General features: G+C 33.2%; 1 protein-coding gene across 1 annotated transcript in view; it reads left to right on the forward strand.

Annotated features, from left to right (window-relative positions):
• Positions 1-16861, forward strand: part of Ac76E (adenylate cyclase type 2 Ac76E) — a 188065-nt gene that overhangs the window by 62709 nt on the left and 108495 nt on the right. The window contains exons 3-5 of the mRNA XM_090108127.1: positions 4767-4973; positions 14333-14461; positions 16205-16399. Of these exons, the coding sequence (XP_089964253.1) occupies positions 4767-4973; positions 14333-14461; positions 16205-16399 (531 nt within the window). The remainder of the gene's footprint in view (positions 1-4766; positions 4974-14332; positions 14462-16204; positions 16400-16861) is intronic.

Raw genomic sequence — 16861 nt, forward strand, 5'->3', positions numbered from 1 at the left:
ATAAGCTTTCTTTACCTATAGAAAATTTATTAAAAACGGATGCAGTAGTTTTTCATGTTCATTGTCCATACATATGGCCTTTCTTACGATAGAAGAACAACATACCTATTATAATATATTGAACTTGCCTTTTAAAAGAGAATTAAACTATCACAGAAAGTCACAAAAACATACTTTGCCGTAATACGACTAAAAATAAAAACACTCGCAGAGGAATTTATTGACAAATACAATACAAATAGATAAAGGGACATATTGGCAAGGGATTCGGAAGTGATTTCATTTAAGATTACTTCGGACACTTAGTTACAAAAGTTTTCAATTCATAGATAAATTTATTTGTAGGCTGCGATCAAACACAGTACTTTATTAATTTCAAAAATCAGTGCTATCTAGCCCATTTATCGTGGAAGGCTATATTATGCTATATAATGTCATCACGCTAAAACATATAGGAGCGAAGCAATGTCAATAAACTACGGAGCACAGCTAGTCATAAAATCAGGTTTTTCATGATATAAAATAAACATAAATTGTTGTGTACTACAATTTAAACTGATGAATATAATTATTGTACAAAAACAGAGCTTGTCATGAGTTAAAGCCTTCAGGGCTCAGACATAAGTACATAGTTTAACATAGACATACATAAGTACATAGTTTAACACAGATAACCAAAGCTCAGATTTCGTATGCAGTTACTGCAAAACGAATTTTAAAGTAGACACATTGTAGGCGCATCTCATAAAATATATAAAGCACTGCTTGATTTTTCTCACTTCGTCTGTATTTTCTAATGTAACAAACGTTGTAATATTGAGAGATGACATTCCCATCTTCCATAATGTATAGGGAATACGTATTATAGAGTAGTAGCTTTCCGCCCACGGCTTTGCCCGCGTTTTCAAAGAACAAAGCGTTTTCCCGTTCTCGTGGAATTACCGGAATAAAACCTATCCGGTTCAGTAGTATTTGCGTGAAAGAGTAACAAACATACACATACACATACATCCATCCTCACAAACTTTCGCATTTATAATGTTAGTACGAAATATAATGAGAGCAATATTTTGAAATATGTATTGAAAAATATAAAACTATATAGACCATGACTATTACAAAAAAAAAAATGTATACTAAATTAATACAATATAATAGAAATATTAACACCTAGAATAACATTTCCAATACACAAAAAACAATAAAGATTGACCAAGTATATAATTGAAAATGCTTCATACATTTTAAATTTTATTAGCGCTTCTACAATTTCTTTACTGTACAAAATGGACTCCATAAAACTACTCTGGCACCTTCTATACCTTTAATTGCGTTACCATTCGGATCTCTCAACTCTCTTACATGCAAAGGAATGAATACCTTCTCTACTTCAAAGAGAGATCACTTTCCTTTGTCCAAGTTTTATTGCAATACCAGGCTCATAATACGGAAGTCCATTCTTCATTCTTATTAAAGTCGGATTTTCACTAGGGACAGAACATTTAGAGGATTTGTACATTTCCAAGATTTGTCGTGAAAATCGTATTTGCAGATGGACAGTTAATTTTTAATTAAATGCCCTTTGCTGTCTTTCTTTTTGATACAATTTTGTAAGGATTTATTTCTCTGCTAACTGCTAAATAAAATGTCTCTACATAACGACACTAGCTAGTTAAACTACCGACTATATAACGAAATAGTTAATAAAGATACAGGTAAATTAGCTTGGAGAAATTTTTGCGTTTGTAGTAGTGTATGGTCAGCAAATAAAATAAAACAACATTTTATTTTTAGTTTTTATTTTATACAGGGTTACTTGTAAAACACCAGCAACCTCGCAGGACAAGATAGCTAACATCATAAATAACAACATTTGTTCTACGACTTTTGGCATAACGCAATAAATTATTTTTAAATGATTTTTTAAACTTTTATTGTACTCTCCTTACATTTGTAAGTCTATGTTCTATTAATTATCGGATGGACGACGCGACGCCCCCTTCCCCCTCTCGTTCGCTTTTTGTTTACGTAATTTTTGGGAGGCGTAGAGTTTATAATATTCAGACGGAAAATTAAATGAATATTTATTTTTGTATGAAAATAAAATCTAACAAATTATCAAAAGTCGAAATGTTGTTACTTATGATGTTAGCTATCTTGTCCTGCGAGGTTGCCGGTGTTTTACAAGTAACCCTGTATATATAAGGGATTTTAAATTAAACTATATGTGTTTCTCCTCTGAAAAAGATGAGACTTTATTTTAATATTTGCACATTTAACATACATATAACTTTTACATTAACAATGTTACTAAAATGAAAAATTTACTAACCTGAAAAAGAAACGACATTTAAAGTTTAATTCTTTAGTTTGAGAAGTCAAAGGCTTGCCTCGACCATGTTTTAACACTGGAGCCATATTGAATTAACAATATAAAGTTACAACACTTACACACAAATTAAACACTAGTTATGGCCCTGCCTTCATACAAAACTGCTGAATACGCCGTTCGCACGGGAATAGAATGTGGATGCGATTTCCCTTATAGCATCCAAGCTTACGTCTTTATAATTATTAAACTGTATAAATTCATTCTTTAACTCCGGTCTGCATCGTGCAGACATGGGTGTAAAAGTCTCATTTTAGCTATTAAATGTAGTTTTTAAGTACATCTGAGTTTTCATTTGGGGCCTCCGGCTGCGGGACATGTAATTCACTTCAACAAATATTATAACAATAATAACAAATAATAACAACAATCAACAAATACAAAATTTATCAATTAAACTACGTACATAATAATTATAATTTTTGAATGAAATGTGCTTTATGTTCTAACGCTACCAAACGACTGCACGTGGCACCTGCGGACAGCGTAAACTGGTTTATTCTGGTTTTGTGCGTGTTTCCACTTTCCACTATCAAGTGACGATTTATTTATTTGTTTTGTTTCGTAATTATTATGGTCAAATATTAATTATGAAACAAATTATTATGGACACGATATTTTATTGTTTCACGGTAGTCGCCTTGTCGTTTGCTCAAGGACGTAAAATTGAATGATATATTTTTTTTTATAAAGTCAAAACCATTTTCTTTCAAATAAAAACTTGTTTTTATTGAAAACAAAAGTGTTGCTAGGAATAAGTATAAAGTTAAATAGTAATGTTAGGATATCGAAACATTTTTGTATAGGCCAGAACGATATAGTGGAAACGCGCTCTAAGATCTGAGTAATATACACACCACTACATATGCAAAAATTTCTCCAAGCTAATTTACCTGTAACACTATTGACATATTTTCAAATAGTCTAGCCAGTTTTCGTCGCTTAGTACTTACTGCTCTGCGTAGCACCTGAAGCATACGGATTTATGTCTAATCTTGTTAGCCTAAGTATATCTTTTATTGTATTTTTTTTATTGTTGTGGTAACAGTATTTTTAATTGTTTTAATATCTTTCACACTCTAAACATTTGTGTATCCATAGAATAGGCTTATACATAGAACGTTATTAATTGTACTTGAATAATTTGTTTGTTATATTGTTGTATAAGCTGTTTGGAAACTAATAAAATAAAATAAAATAAACAGATTGTCATTTTAAATAAATAAAATATTATTCACTCTGCACAATATTCATATCAATCGGTTTGATTTAGTGAATAAATCGGTTTATTTTATCAATCTGTTTAATTTAGTGAATAAAAGGTCTTTTATTCACTAAATTACCTGTTTACAGCATTGGTGATCAAATAAAATAATTAAGAAAGAAGCTAGTCATATTATAGTTCTAATATAAAAGCCGATTTGTGATCGAACAACTACATAAGACTCTCTAAGTACAATAATTTACTTTCGTAATTCATGTACCTATTTAGACTACCGATGGACGCAAATTGAAAATACACAAATACATATTAAACTTATAAAATGTATCCCAATCGTTGAAATAAAAATAATATAATTTATAGATCAATACTTTCAGTCCTATTATCCACATTTCCACAATAATATTTTTCCTTCCTCTATTTAGAGACGTATAAACCACTCTAACTCATTCCCACTTGAGTTAAAAGTTATCGAATGCAAATATTTTCATTCAAATGCAAAAAGTTGTTAAGCGTAAAATTTTTAGTCGTTTTTAAATTTATTATTTATTAGTTCGCTTTCATAAGCTTTCTTTGCTGCAGCAAAGGATGGTGATATATATGGACAATACAATAATCCATACTTACTAATATATATACATATTATAAATGCGAAAGTAACTCTGTCTGTCTGTCTGTTACTCAATCACGCCTTAACTACTGAACCAATTTGCATGAAATTTGGTATAGAGATATTTTGATGCCCGAGAAAGGACATAGGCTACTTTTTAACCCGGGAAATAGGATAGGTTTTATCCCGGAAATCCCACGGGAACGGGAACGTTTTTCTTTGACTGCGCGGGCGAAGCTGCGGGTGGAAAGCTATAGTTGTAAATAACTAACGCTTTGTGCCGGTTGAATCTCTCGGGAATTCACCCATTTACAGTACCTTGTTTCAGATATATCTGTTCAGAAATAAATTTACTGATTTACAACCCTTACTAGAAAAAAAAAAGCTTCAAATTATTAGAACGAGCACAATTAATGGTTTTCCATTTACAGTGTTAATTTTCATATTATACCAAATATATTGGTTAGACGACTATTTGAACGAAATTTGTAAATAATATTGAAGTAATATTATTCCCACAAACTTAGATCTGAATTTTGTTACAGGATTTATCAGCACAAGTGACAGCAATCACAGCGCTGTCCGTCATCTCATTCATACTACTATGCGTGCTCGCACTCGCGCTGTTACCGGTGGCCGCTGAGTGGGAGGCGTTTGCGCTGACCGGTTCAGTGCTGATAACTGTCAGTCTGGGCGCTGGGACGTTGATGGTCACTCACCATGCGCCGCTGCCGCTGTTCGCGCTTATACTTGTAAGTTATAGAGTTGGTTCGTTAGCAGCATTTTTATAGTTAGGGTTTTTTGGTTAGATATGAAGGTGTGTCACTCAGTGCTGATACCACAGACTCGGTGCTGGTACGCTGAGAGTCACGCATCATGCGCTCTTGCCACGCTTATACTTGTAAGTTGTAGAGTTGGTTTGTGTATATGTTAGAGTGGGAGGTGTGTCACTCAGTGCTGGTAATCGTAGTTCATTGTACTTTGTAGATATAAATTAACCATTATTATCTACTCGTAGAGTGGAAGGCACAAAAGGCTCCGACGTCGCAGTCCTAAAAAAAATATTATATAGGATTATATCCCTGAAAAATATAAATAAATTTCTCATCAATTAAATTAAACTGATTTCAGTGCATGAACTGCAGAATTAAAACAATAAGCTGTTGAGCTTTCTGAAGTACCTAATTTCACAGAAATCCGACAAACTTTGCTTTGAATAATTTAATTTCACTTAGCGTGCAATGAAGCTATCAATAAAGAGTAACTGTTGTAGATTTAGGGCCGATTTTTCAATCGCGAGATAAACAGTCTAATAACTACCCCTCGAATAGATTTATTAAATTATTTATCTAACTCATAACGGCTCGCCTATTTTTCAATCGTGATTTATTTGATGAATACCTATCTGACCAAATATTTCCATATTGGCAGCTCTGCTCTCGGAGTGGCGAAACAAAAATATTAAATTATTCAGGTTAGAGGGGGATAGAGTCAACTCTTGCAATTTGTCAACAACCGTCATTATGACTCACGTCAGGAGTGCATTTTAGTTTGTCTTGTCTCTTGTTTTCTACGATTGTTGATTGTTGTTTTGATTCGAGTAAAGAGTTTGGTTAAATTTGTGTTTCAATTTATATATTTTACGATAGAAACGACATACTTAAAGGCAGCGTTCGGCAAATTTTCAATGGCATGGTCATCAGTACTATCAAAAACATCAATTTCAATATGATTTTAATTGATAATAACGTAGTTATTCGATAGATAAGGCCTATTCGTCTATTGAAAAATTGAATATTTTGTTAACTGAAGAATAAAGTCTATCTAGCTGTTTATCTGGGCATTGAAAAATCGGCCCTTAATAAATTTTTCAATAATATAAATAGCTCTGCAAATTATAAATCATTTTATAATGACTTGTCTATAACAACATAGGTTATTTTCTCATTAAATTATGCTCTAAGATAGTGAGTGAAATTCAGAAATAGAATATTATAACGTAGGTACTAGGTACGTTCTTTTGAATTAAATATAAATAACATACAAAAACAAAACATGAGAATATACTTTACGTGACTCTATATTTTTGGTGGGTTATAAATAAATAAGTAGTTTTTTCGTACATAGTGTAATTCTGTTATTTCTTTGAAATTATGCGTGAGTATTCATAAGGAATAAACTTTTAATAGTTTCATTTCTAATTAATTACGTATTTCAAATCAAATTTAATTAATGTTCTCATTTATAAATTATTTTAGCGGATGTCAAACGCGATTTATTAATTATATTATTTATCCCGACGTTTCGCACACTTTGCAGGGAGGTCACGGGGATATAAAGAAATAAACTGTGGTTTATATAATATAATCTTATATATAAAATTCTCGTGTCACAATGTTAGTCTGCATACTCCTCCGAAACGGGTGGACCGATTCTCATGAAATTTTCTGTGCATATTGGGTAAGTCTGAGAATCGGCCAACATCTATTTTTCATATGTACCACGGGCGAAGCCGGGGCGGACCGCTAGTCTATTATATAAAAATGAATCCCAAAATGTGTTGGTAAGCGCATAACTTGAGAACGGCTGAACCGATTTCGTTAATTCTTTTTTTATTATATTCCTTGAAGTACGAGGATGGTTCTTACGTAGAGAAAACGTAAATATGTACCACGGGCGAAGCCGGGGCGGACTGATAGTTAATAATAAAATCGTGTTTAAAATACTTTAAAATCTTTAATTTCTAAATGTATAATCACAGTGTATAATACTCGCGTAAAATCAAACAAGAAAATAATATTCTCACATTAAAATCTATCAAGCATTAAATTTCTCTAAAGACGTACGTTATCCCATAGATATACGTACAAAAACATATCTTTCTATTAAAATGGTCTGAGAAACGCTTTCATATGAATTGGGTTAAGCTCGCGTCAGAGGTTATCACATAGTCGCAGAAGTTTGGCTTAAGGGCCATATTAAATATTAATTGAATGTTATTGTACGCAAGATTGGTGTCGAAATGATAAGGTTTCTGTCTTTATATCGAATATATATTGGTGGTTTAACTTAGGGATGTATTAGTTATATAAGTTTTTTAATTAATTGAATGTCATGATAGATAATTAATTTATCAGATAAGTTGCATGAAATATTTATTTGACTCTACAATTTTAGAGTCTACTAAACGTGAACAAAGTTATATATTGCATGATTCGTTAATTAGGAATTTAAGATTAAAATCAATGCAAATATAAATAAATATTTCAGGACAGGACAATTTTCACACCCGGCACGATCTGATCCCATACTAAGCTTTCGCTTGTGTTATGGAAACCAGATGGCTGATAAACATACATATATATATTTTTTAAATAAATACTTATATAGATAATTAACACCCAGACACAGAGCAAACATCTATGTTCATCACACAAAAAATTGGCCCGGGTGGGAATCGAACCCACGACCTCTGGCTTGGATGGCAGGGCAACTACCAACCAAGCCAACCGGTCAGGTATTAGATTAGATTTCGGGTATAGTAGCAGACAGACATGTAATACAAAGTTTCTGTAGAACTTTTATATTTAAGTTTGTGTCTACCGTTTATCTGTATCTTTTAGTATAACAGAAGATTTAGGAAATATTTCTATAAGGAAAATTCATGATACGTAAGCTGAGGTAAAAAATATATACACCCTAAAGGTAAATAAAATGAACAATTACGTTCTCCAAATCTTTCCTTTTATTGAAGCTTTTTCAATGTATAAAAATAATTCTTTAGCATTCAAACAAATAGCAATTCGGAAAATCTGGGACATTTTTGTGATTAAACAGAAGCCTCTATGTTTCTCTTCTTTTATGAGCATACATTAAAAACTGAAATTATTTCTATTGAAATAAAACGAATTTCATACAGCGAGCGGTGACTCCGCATAATTAGATAAATTTGCGTAACCTCTCTCAGTTGATGCTCTGAGATTATAAAAAAGGCAATGATCTTGTTATTTATTTATTTATTTATTTATTTAATTAAGGTCAGCCAACAGTTGTTTACATCAACACAAACATACAGAAACAAGAACACAAAATAACTTATACAAATGCAACAGCTACTTAAAGGCTAACACCACATGCAAAAACTTTTTTTTTTAAGAAAAGAAAAACAGAACGGTTATGAAAACAAACAAGGCAGATAATTAGTACTTACATTACAGTTAGTTTACATTTTAAATTTAGACAAATAAAAAAAAAAGATTAACAATAATAATTTTCTTAATAAACTAAATTGGATTAACATTTATGAGATTATGAATGAATTATATATAAGCTCAATGATTTTAAATTAAATTAATAAAGTGTTCGTAGATTTTATTCAGGAATAATCTATGGCTATCAAAATTAATATCTGTTACATCACTACACTCATTTAAAATTTTAAACATTCTTAGAAGTGGCGAATTAGTACCAAGAACAGTTCTACGTAATGGAGGGTAAAAAGGTGTGATACAGCTACGGGGATACCTATATGGCACGCGAAACCTAATTTGACTCAACAAACCGGGACAGTCAATTTTATTTCTGATAAGTTTGAATAAGAAAGATGCATCAATAATGTTGTATTTAACATGCAAAGCACGCATTTTAAAAAAGTTAAGACGCGACTTATATGTAGGTAGTTGTCTAAGCTTCCCAACAGAAAATGCTAAGTGCCATAGAAATCTTTTTTGTACTCTTTCTAGTCTTAGCATGTGAGTAGAATAGTGGGGTCTCCATACGGAACTACAATATTCCAGGCTGCTTCGTACCAAGCAGTTGTATAAAATAATTTTTGTTCGGCCCATACTAAAATTTTTCGTATTTCGTAATACGAACCCAAGCATTTGGGAAGCTTTTTTCGTAACATTCTCAATATGCGGTACAAACGTTACTGATTTATCAAACAGGACACCGAGGTCCTTGATTGTGTCTACTTCCTGCACTACCTGGCTTCCAATATAATATTTTGACTGCACTACAGAGTTCTTTCTAGAAAATTTTATATGGTAACATTTTTTTGAGTTCAACTGCATATTATTGAGTGCACACCATTGAATAAGTCGATTTAGATCTTCCTGTAGGAGACCGGAATCACTTGGTTTATCGATTTTTATGGCAAATTTAAGATCATCTGCATACAGAAAAGCCTCTGAGTAAGAAAAACAACATGGCAAATCATTAACATAAATGTTGAAAAGGATTGGCGCTAAATGGGATCCTTGCGGAGCACCAGACGTAATATGATGGACATCGGATACAAAGCCATTTACGACAACGACAAATTCTCGGTCTGTTAGGTACGATTGTAGCCAATGTAACAACGAGCCAGTAACTCCATAAGCCGAAAGTTTTTGTAATAGTATGGAATGGGAAATTTTGTCAAAAGCTTTACTAAAATCTGTGTAGATCACATCGAACTGCTTATTCTCATCAACACATTGCACAAGCGATTCAGTAAAGGTCAACAAATTTGTTGTTGTAGATCTTGAATGAATAAAGCCATGTTGTTGATCACACAGATATTGCCTGAAATGTCGTTGAATAAAAGGACAGATTAAAGATTCAAAAACCTTAGCCAATGTAGAGAGGATCGAAATCGGTCTATAATTTGAGATAACATTTTTTTTATCAGATTTGTGAACGGGCACAACTTTGGCTTTTTTCCATTCCTGTGGAAAGGAACCTGAAATTAGGGATTTGTTATAAATCATTACTAATGGAACAGCCAATGCCGAAGCAGTAGAAAAAATAAATAGAGGCGGGATTCCATCAGGACCCGCTCCCTTATTAACGTTCAAAGATTTTAAAGTTTTCAAAACACCATCTTTATCTAATGCTGGACCTGTTAGACACTGACCACCTGTATTGATAAAGCTGAGAGAGGACAAAACATTGCACGAAGTGTCCTCGCTTTTGGGTGTGTATACAGAAGAAAAATAAGACGCAAACAGGTTACATATAGTTGAACCATCGGATGAGGTAGTATCTCCGTCAGTCATAGTAGAGGGATATGCGCTAGATCCACCACGCTTGGCCTTTATGTGTGTCCAAAATATTTTTGGATTTTTGGTAATTTCCGCTTCAATATTTTTCATATAACTATTGTATAGATCCTTTGCCAGGTTTTGACATCTTTTAGATATCAAATTCAATTCGATTTTGTCCATAGGATTTTTATAAGATTTATATCGTAGTCTTAACTTGTTTTTTTCTTTTAATGATCGTATTAGTGCTTTATTAAACCAAGGTGGATATTGGCTGGCTAATGATTTGCGGTACGGTACAAATTGATTTATCAAACTGTGTAAAATTTCATAAAAAATCTGAAGCATACTATCTACATCACGTTCCTCAAAGAGACTAGCCCAGTCTTTATCCATTTAATCTCTCTACAATTTTGTCATAATCGGCTTTATGGTAGTTTCTTCTTTTGGCCAGATTATTGTAAGGAAGCTTAATTTCTTTAATCAGTGACATATTTATAATGAGAGGAGGGTGCAATGGATCTACTGTTATTAAGAAAAAATCAGATTCAGTAACTGATAAGGTGCGTAACGACGATAAAACAAGGTCTAATATACGGTCGGAATTGTTTTTGATGCTATTATATTGTTTTAATATATTGACATTCAGAAAGTCCAAGAAGGTTTGATAAATTTTAGGAATAGAATCGCTTACACAATCAGAAGTCCAGTTAATTTTTCCTAAATTAAAGTCACCTATTATACACAAGGGGATATCAGTTGATTCTATAACTTTATTGCAATTATCAATGAAATGCTCTATAAGAGATAAACAAACAGGGGGAGGGAGATAAACTGCACAGAAAATTAGTTTGTTCATCGTGAAGGTTGGCAAATCTATAGTTATCCATAGATCTTCACATTTACTTTGCCATATGTCAACACGATTGGAGTTGAATTTTCTTAATACAGCGATTAATACCCCACCACCATCTTTAGTGTGGTGAAAGCCAGAAGAATCCCTATCTCGACGATAGACCACATATCGATCATCAAACAGCTCACTGCTAAGAACTCCACTATTAAGCCAGGTTTCAGTTAGTATAATTATGTCATAATTTATGCAGCATAGATTACAGTAAAAAGAATTTGTTAGTAGTTAGTTATCTGGATAGGGACGTGAATAATGAAAATTTAATGGTGTATAGTTTATGCGAAAAAGCGGCTACTGATTTTGTTGATTTCTAACATAGCGCTAAGATTTAACTTTGCCACTTTTTGGTTTTTTTATACAGGTAGAGAAAAAAACCGTCGGTTAGCCTGCCTGGGCTATTTCTGATTCCCAGTGGAGATTGCACAATTACCAAAATAATTACCTCTATCAAACCAAATTTTTCTCTACAAATTAAATCGTTCATCTTACTCCCTAATGCCCTATATACAAAATTAATTAAATAAATACACAAAACATAACCATCAAAATCTATAAAAGCACATTACATCGATAAAAACCAACAACAATACTTATCACACTCAGAACTTATGGACTTCAATTGCAGACCAATTATGCGTAATGGAAATCATAATCAACACCATTGTACCATGCAATTACAAGTAGACATCTAGGGCCTTCACCACGCCACAGTATAAACAAACGAACAGTATAGAAACTACCTACAAAACGTTTGAAAACGCTCAACAAACATGTGAGACTCGTAAGCAGTCGTCGTGGTGTTGACAGTAGCGAGTGCCTTCTTCAAAGAGGAACGGAACCCCTCCTCCCGGAACCTTCGGAATCCCTCTTGAAACGTCTTCCAAGTTAAAATGTCCATCGTCCTACGACTGCGGCGTATAGCCACGTCATAATGATAATATAATTTAGAGATTTATAAGTAACAATCCCATTTCTTAAATAGTAGTAGAGGCGTAGGTAATAATTTAATCGAATGCATAGTTGCCATACTGTTGATATTCTTACTGTGACCATATGGAATTGAATTCCGATCCCACCCCGTGTTCCTTTTCTTTATATTCAATTGAATGAATTCCATTTTGAACGTTGATTGCAATTTGCGGGAGCGTGCGGTGTGATAAATCTCCTTGATATGTATGCAAGGTTCTATCTAGCTAACGAGGTGATAGAATAATTTCTTTAATTAATTTCTAAATAATTTCTGTGTGTAGCATTATTACTTTAAAACTGATTATGGTACAATTTTTCAAACAAAACGTTTATTTGAAGCGTTATTTTAGGTGCTAAGATTGGAAAAGTTTCTAGAGAATATAGCCGTCAGCTCTTTTAATGGATGTTGCTTAATCTTCTACTATATAAAATTAAGTCGTGTTTTCCTTCCTGACGCTATAACTCCAGAACGCACGAACCGATTTCCACTGTTTTGCATTCGTTGGAATGGTCTCGGGCTCCGTGAGGTTTATAGCAAAGAAAATGTGTCTCTGGTGGCGAAACGGAGTTCGCTAGTAAATTATAATTCTGTGGTATGATTGGTACACATAGAAGAACTTTTCTTGGAGATATTCATACAATTTTGTAGCAAATTATCATTATATTGATTCGCTTTAATAACTGAAAGTTTCATAGCAATATTTCACGTAATTCTCATTTAGTTCTAATTATTAGATGATATAATAAATTATTATATTATACTAGAATGAGCATAATGTATACTCACCCTTCTACGCAGTTAGAAAATCAGATAACTATTTGAATTTCTAAAAATAACAAAGTTTTTACAGAAATATCTCAAGTTCAAGCATCTTTTTCCGTACATTTTATAATATTATTTTTATTCCTTGCAGCAAAGTTTTAATTGTAACCATTATAACAACTTTTACTTCAGCTCAACAATAAGTATCTTTATTTCTTGTACCTTCGAGCAATTGTAAATATTGTTTTAGAAACTCGTTAACAAATATTAAAGACACTATTTTAAACTTAACTTCTTTCTATCATTTATAACTAGAGAAAACGAAAATGTCTTTGTTAAATACTTTTTGTAATCTAAGGTTAAATATAGGAAAAACTTGAGAAAATATTATGTAGAGTTCATATTTAGCAAAATAGTATGTTGTTTATACCATTAATAAAATAGATTTGAACAAAAAACTTCAGCGATGTCAAGGGACATCCGGATGGAACGAAGTGTTAAGTTAGAGAGAAACAGACAGAGAACCACGCACACGCCGCACGGCTTACAACTACCAAAAAGTGTCGTGACAACTTTTCGTAAGAATTTTTTCCATCTAACCCCCTTTCACAACGAGCGATAAGGAACTTCGTTCCAAAACCCTTGCCAGTTGCCATTTATAACATTTCAATTAAGACCTATTGTCCACTTCCTAAATAAAAAGATAAGTGAAAGAGCTAAGTATAGGTAGATAATGTTATAATAAATTTATAAGCGTCTTTACTGAAAGTGAGAAGTCCCTTGTGGAAGATGCATTTTACTGTTTCGCTGATCCAGTTTCATAATTAGTTGCTCTATGTCCTGTAACAGAGAGATAGACATAATTTCGCATTTATAATATTTTACAAATTACGAGTTATTTTAGCAGTGAAGATGGTCTATTGCAATTCAACATATTATTATGTTAATTTTCATTTGTTATATCCAGTCCAATGAAGGAAAAAATATAAATAATAGGTGTTTTTGCAGATAATTTTTTTGTCATTCGTTCTTTATATTGAGCATTTTCTTGTGTTTGATTTTACGCGAGTATTACACATTGCAGATTTAATTTACTTTATACTAGTCGTGTGTTTTTAACGCAGTATCCCCGAAATGACCATACATGTAAACTCTTCGTTGATATAAATGACTATAGCGGCGCTTCGCGGTTTATCCCGCGTGGCTCAGATCCTGTTGGTCTTAGCGTAATGATATACATATATGTACTCGTAGCCTAGCCTTCCTCGATGAATGGGCTATCTAACTCCGAAAGAATTTTTCAAATCGGTCTAGTAGTTCCGATCCTGAGATTAGCGCGTTCAAACAAACAAATAAACTCTCCAGCTTTATAATATTATATTAGTATAGATTTAATGAATAAATCGCGTTTAAAATCGGTTAAATCTTATTTCTTTCTTGCAGATGGTACACACAATGATGCCAATCGCGCGGTCGATAGCGCTTGTCATGGCGACCGCCCTCACCCTTGCGTATATGGGCCTTGCTATAGGCCTTGGACCGCAAGGCCAGGAGGCGCAGTTTTATCAGCAGGTAAGATAATAAAAAATAACACAGCAAATGATACATGGTAGTTACTGAAGAAAAAAAAGACGTGTGGCACTCGGGGACTGCCGCGGTAAAGCTTTTGCAAGCTATGCCTTCAAGCCATACCTCCGCGCCCGTCGGAGTGGGGAGCGTGAGGTTTTTTCGTTACGGAATTTCTGGATTCGGTCCCCACGCTCAAGGCCCGCGATAGAAGCTATGCAATAGCTTAAAAATATTAGGTGTTGTTTTTAACTATTTATTTATTCAATCATCATTAAAATTGGAATAAGGACATTTCTAAGTTCTCATTCTATTTTAATGATTCACAAAATTAATTAATTACTATAACTCTTCCTATAGGATATTGCAGACCAGTATTGTTTTAATAGGATTGAAATTAAACCTTTGCTGGTCTTATAATTTAAGTTTGCAATTTAAACCGAACTTTCTTTCTTATAAAATAATTTAGTAGCATAATACTCAATAATAAATCATCGAACCGAAAATCTATTGAAAATTTCCAATTCTACAAATTGGAAATATAACGATAGCGATCTTATTTAACAAGCGCCTTGCAATAAAATAAGCAATGTTCGAGGAGGCAACGTTGCTATGATTTGTTTACAGGCAGATTGATTTAGAATTATCTTCCTGTTTCTTTACCTCTTGAAATTCTATCCAAATTAAAAACAACGGATGTTTAATTTGTATTAATTGTATCTGCGATGTTAGATTACTTATTCAAATATTAAGTATTTTAATTATTTGGTAAATATGCAATTTTGAGTACAATTTAAATTTTTTTTAGCTCCTAACGATTAAGTACTTTCTATACTCATTTTAATAAACGTAAAATACACTATATTAATATCACTCTACGACTCTATCAATATATGAAACATATAACATTTATTTTGTACTCCATGATAGTAATCTCGATGGAAAATAATTAAAATTTATTTCAGTAGGTCAATTTTAACGATGATGTATCGAATCCGCTCATAATTCAATTTGATTAATGTATTAATTTCATTTTGCAGTTGATATCGTATTTTATAGAATAGTATATAATTTAGTAGTTTGTTGTATAATAATAATTTAAATGTCATAGTTTGTAGGAAGAGCGTTAGGCACGTCAAAACTGCTGAACCAATTTTGATGCAACTTGGCACCTAGAGCACAGAATACATAATAGTAGCTAAACGCTACAGAACGGACACTCTCCGCCTCCCGCCAAAATTAAACTTACCTCACCCCCGCGCGATCAGACATAAAATGGGCCATATTTTTCTGCAAGGACGATACGCAACGAAGATTGACAACATTAATCAAATTGACTTAAAGTAATTTTATTATTTTGGATTTGTGATTATCGTTTTTCGTAGAAAATGGTTAGATATTGTGCTGTTTACGGATGTATTTCATCAGAAAAACGCGAAATTTTTTTTTACGCTAGTCACAAATGTGCCAACCATAAAGCGTTAACACACACATTTGCAGTCTCTACGGTGTGACTGTCAAAACGATCATTTTGTATGGAGTGTCCGGGGTGTGCCTAGAGCTTACTCTTTACTTGTATTATAAAGAAGATATAATTTTTAGCGTGATTGTTACAAATAAGCTTCTTTTTCTCATGTTTGTCTGGCGTAAACTACTTTATTCCTGAGTAATAAAGGCTATTTTTATTTGTTTTTACCCCATCATTATTTAACTTAATCCCGGGTCACTAAAATACTCATTTGTTTACAGCTAATATGCGAACTAGCGCTGCTTATGTCAGCGAGCGGTATTGGCTTGTACTACCGCGCGCTGACAGAAAGGGCCCATCGCAACACCTTCGCTGGTACCCGTACTTGCCTCGAACAACGGGTCAAGTTGGAGTGCGAACGGGAACAGCAAGAGTCACTGCTGCTTTCTGTGATACCCGCTTATATAGCCGCTGAGGTAAGTTATTTTTTATATAAGAGGAGGCATCAGTGTGGACATGTGGCCTGGTAAGTGTACAGCGCTGCCCATACACACTGTAGCGACGACAAGCCAATTTATGAGTTATCGAATTTCAAGTGTAACGCTAAGAAAGTTCACACGGTAACTCATATATAAACAGTTCGTGCGTTATGCATAGACAGTTAGTTAAGGGCTTGTCGGGACGCGGGTTGGTCGCATAGGTCGAATATTAACTACATACGAATAAATATATGTAGTTTAACGAATTATAACCTTTGCGTAGTTATCACATCTTTTATTACACCCGCTCATAACAAGCCCCTACATTGGTGACCCCGACGAAAAGTGAACATTATTATAGTGAATTGCATAGATTTCGTTTGAGTGATTATTTAATTTATTGATTAAATAAAAATTTAATATTCGACCTATGCGACCAACCCGCGTCCCGACAAGCCC

Source organism: Colias eurytheme, chromosome 12 (genome assembly GCF_061535395.1).
Source record: "Colias eurytheme isolate Ceu_HAF_F1 chromosome 12, ilColEury1 Martin Lab GWU primary, whole genome shotgun sequence".
In the NCBI taxonomy this organism is placed as follows: domain Eukaryota; kingdom Metazoa; phylum Arthropoda; class Insecta; order Lepidoptera; family Pieridae; genus Colias; species Colias eurytheme.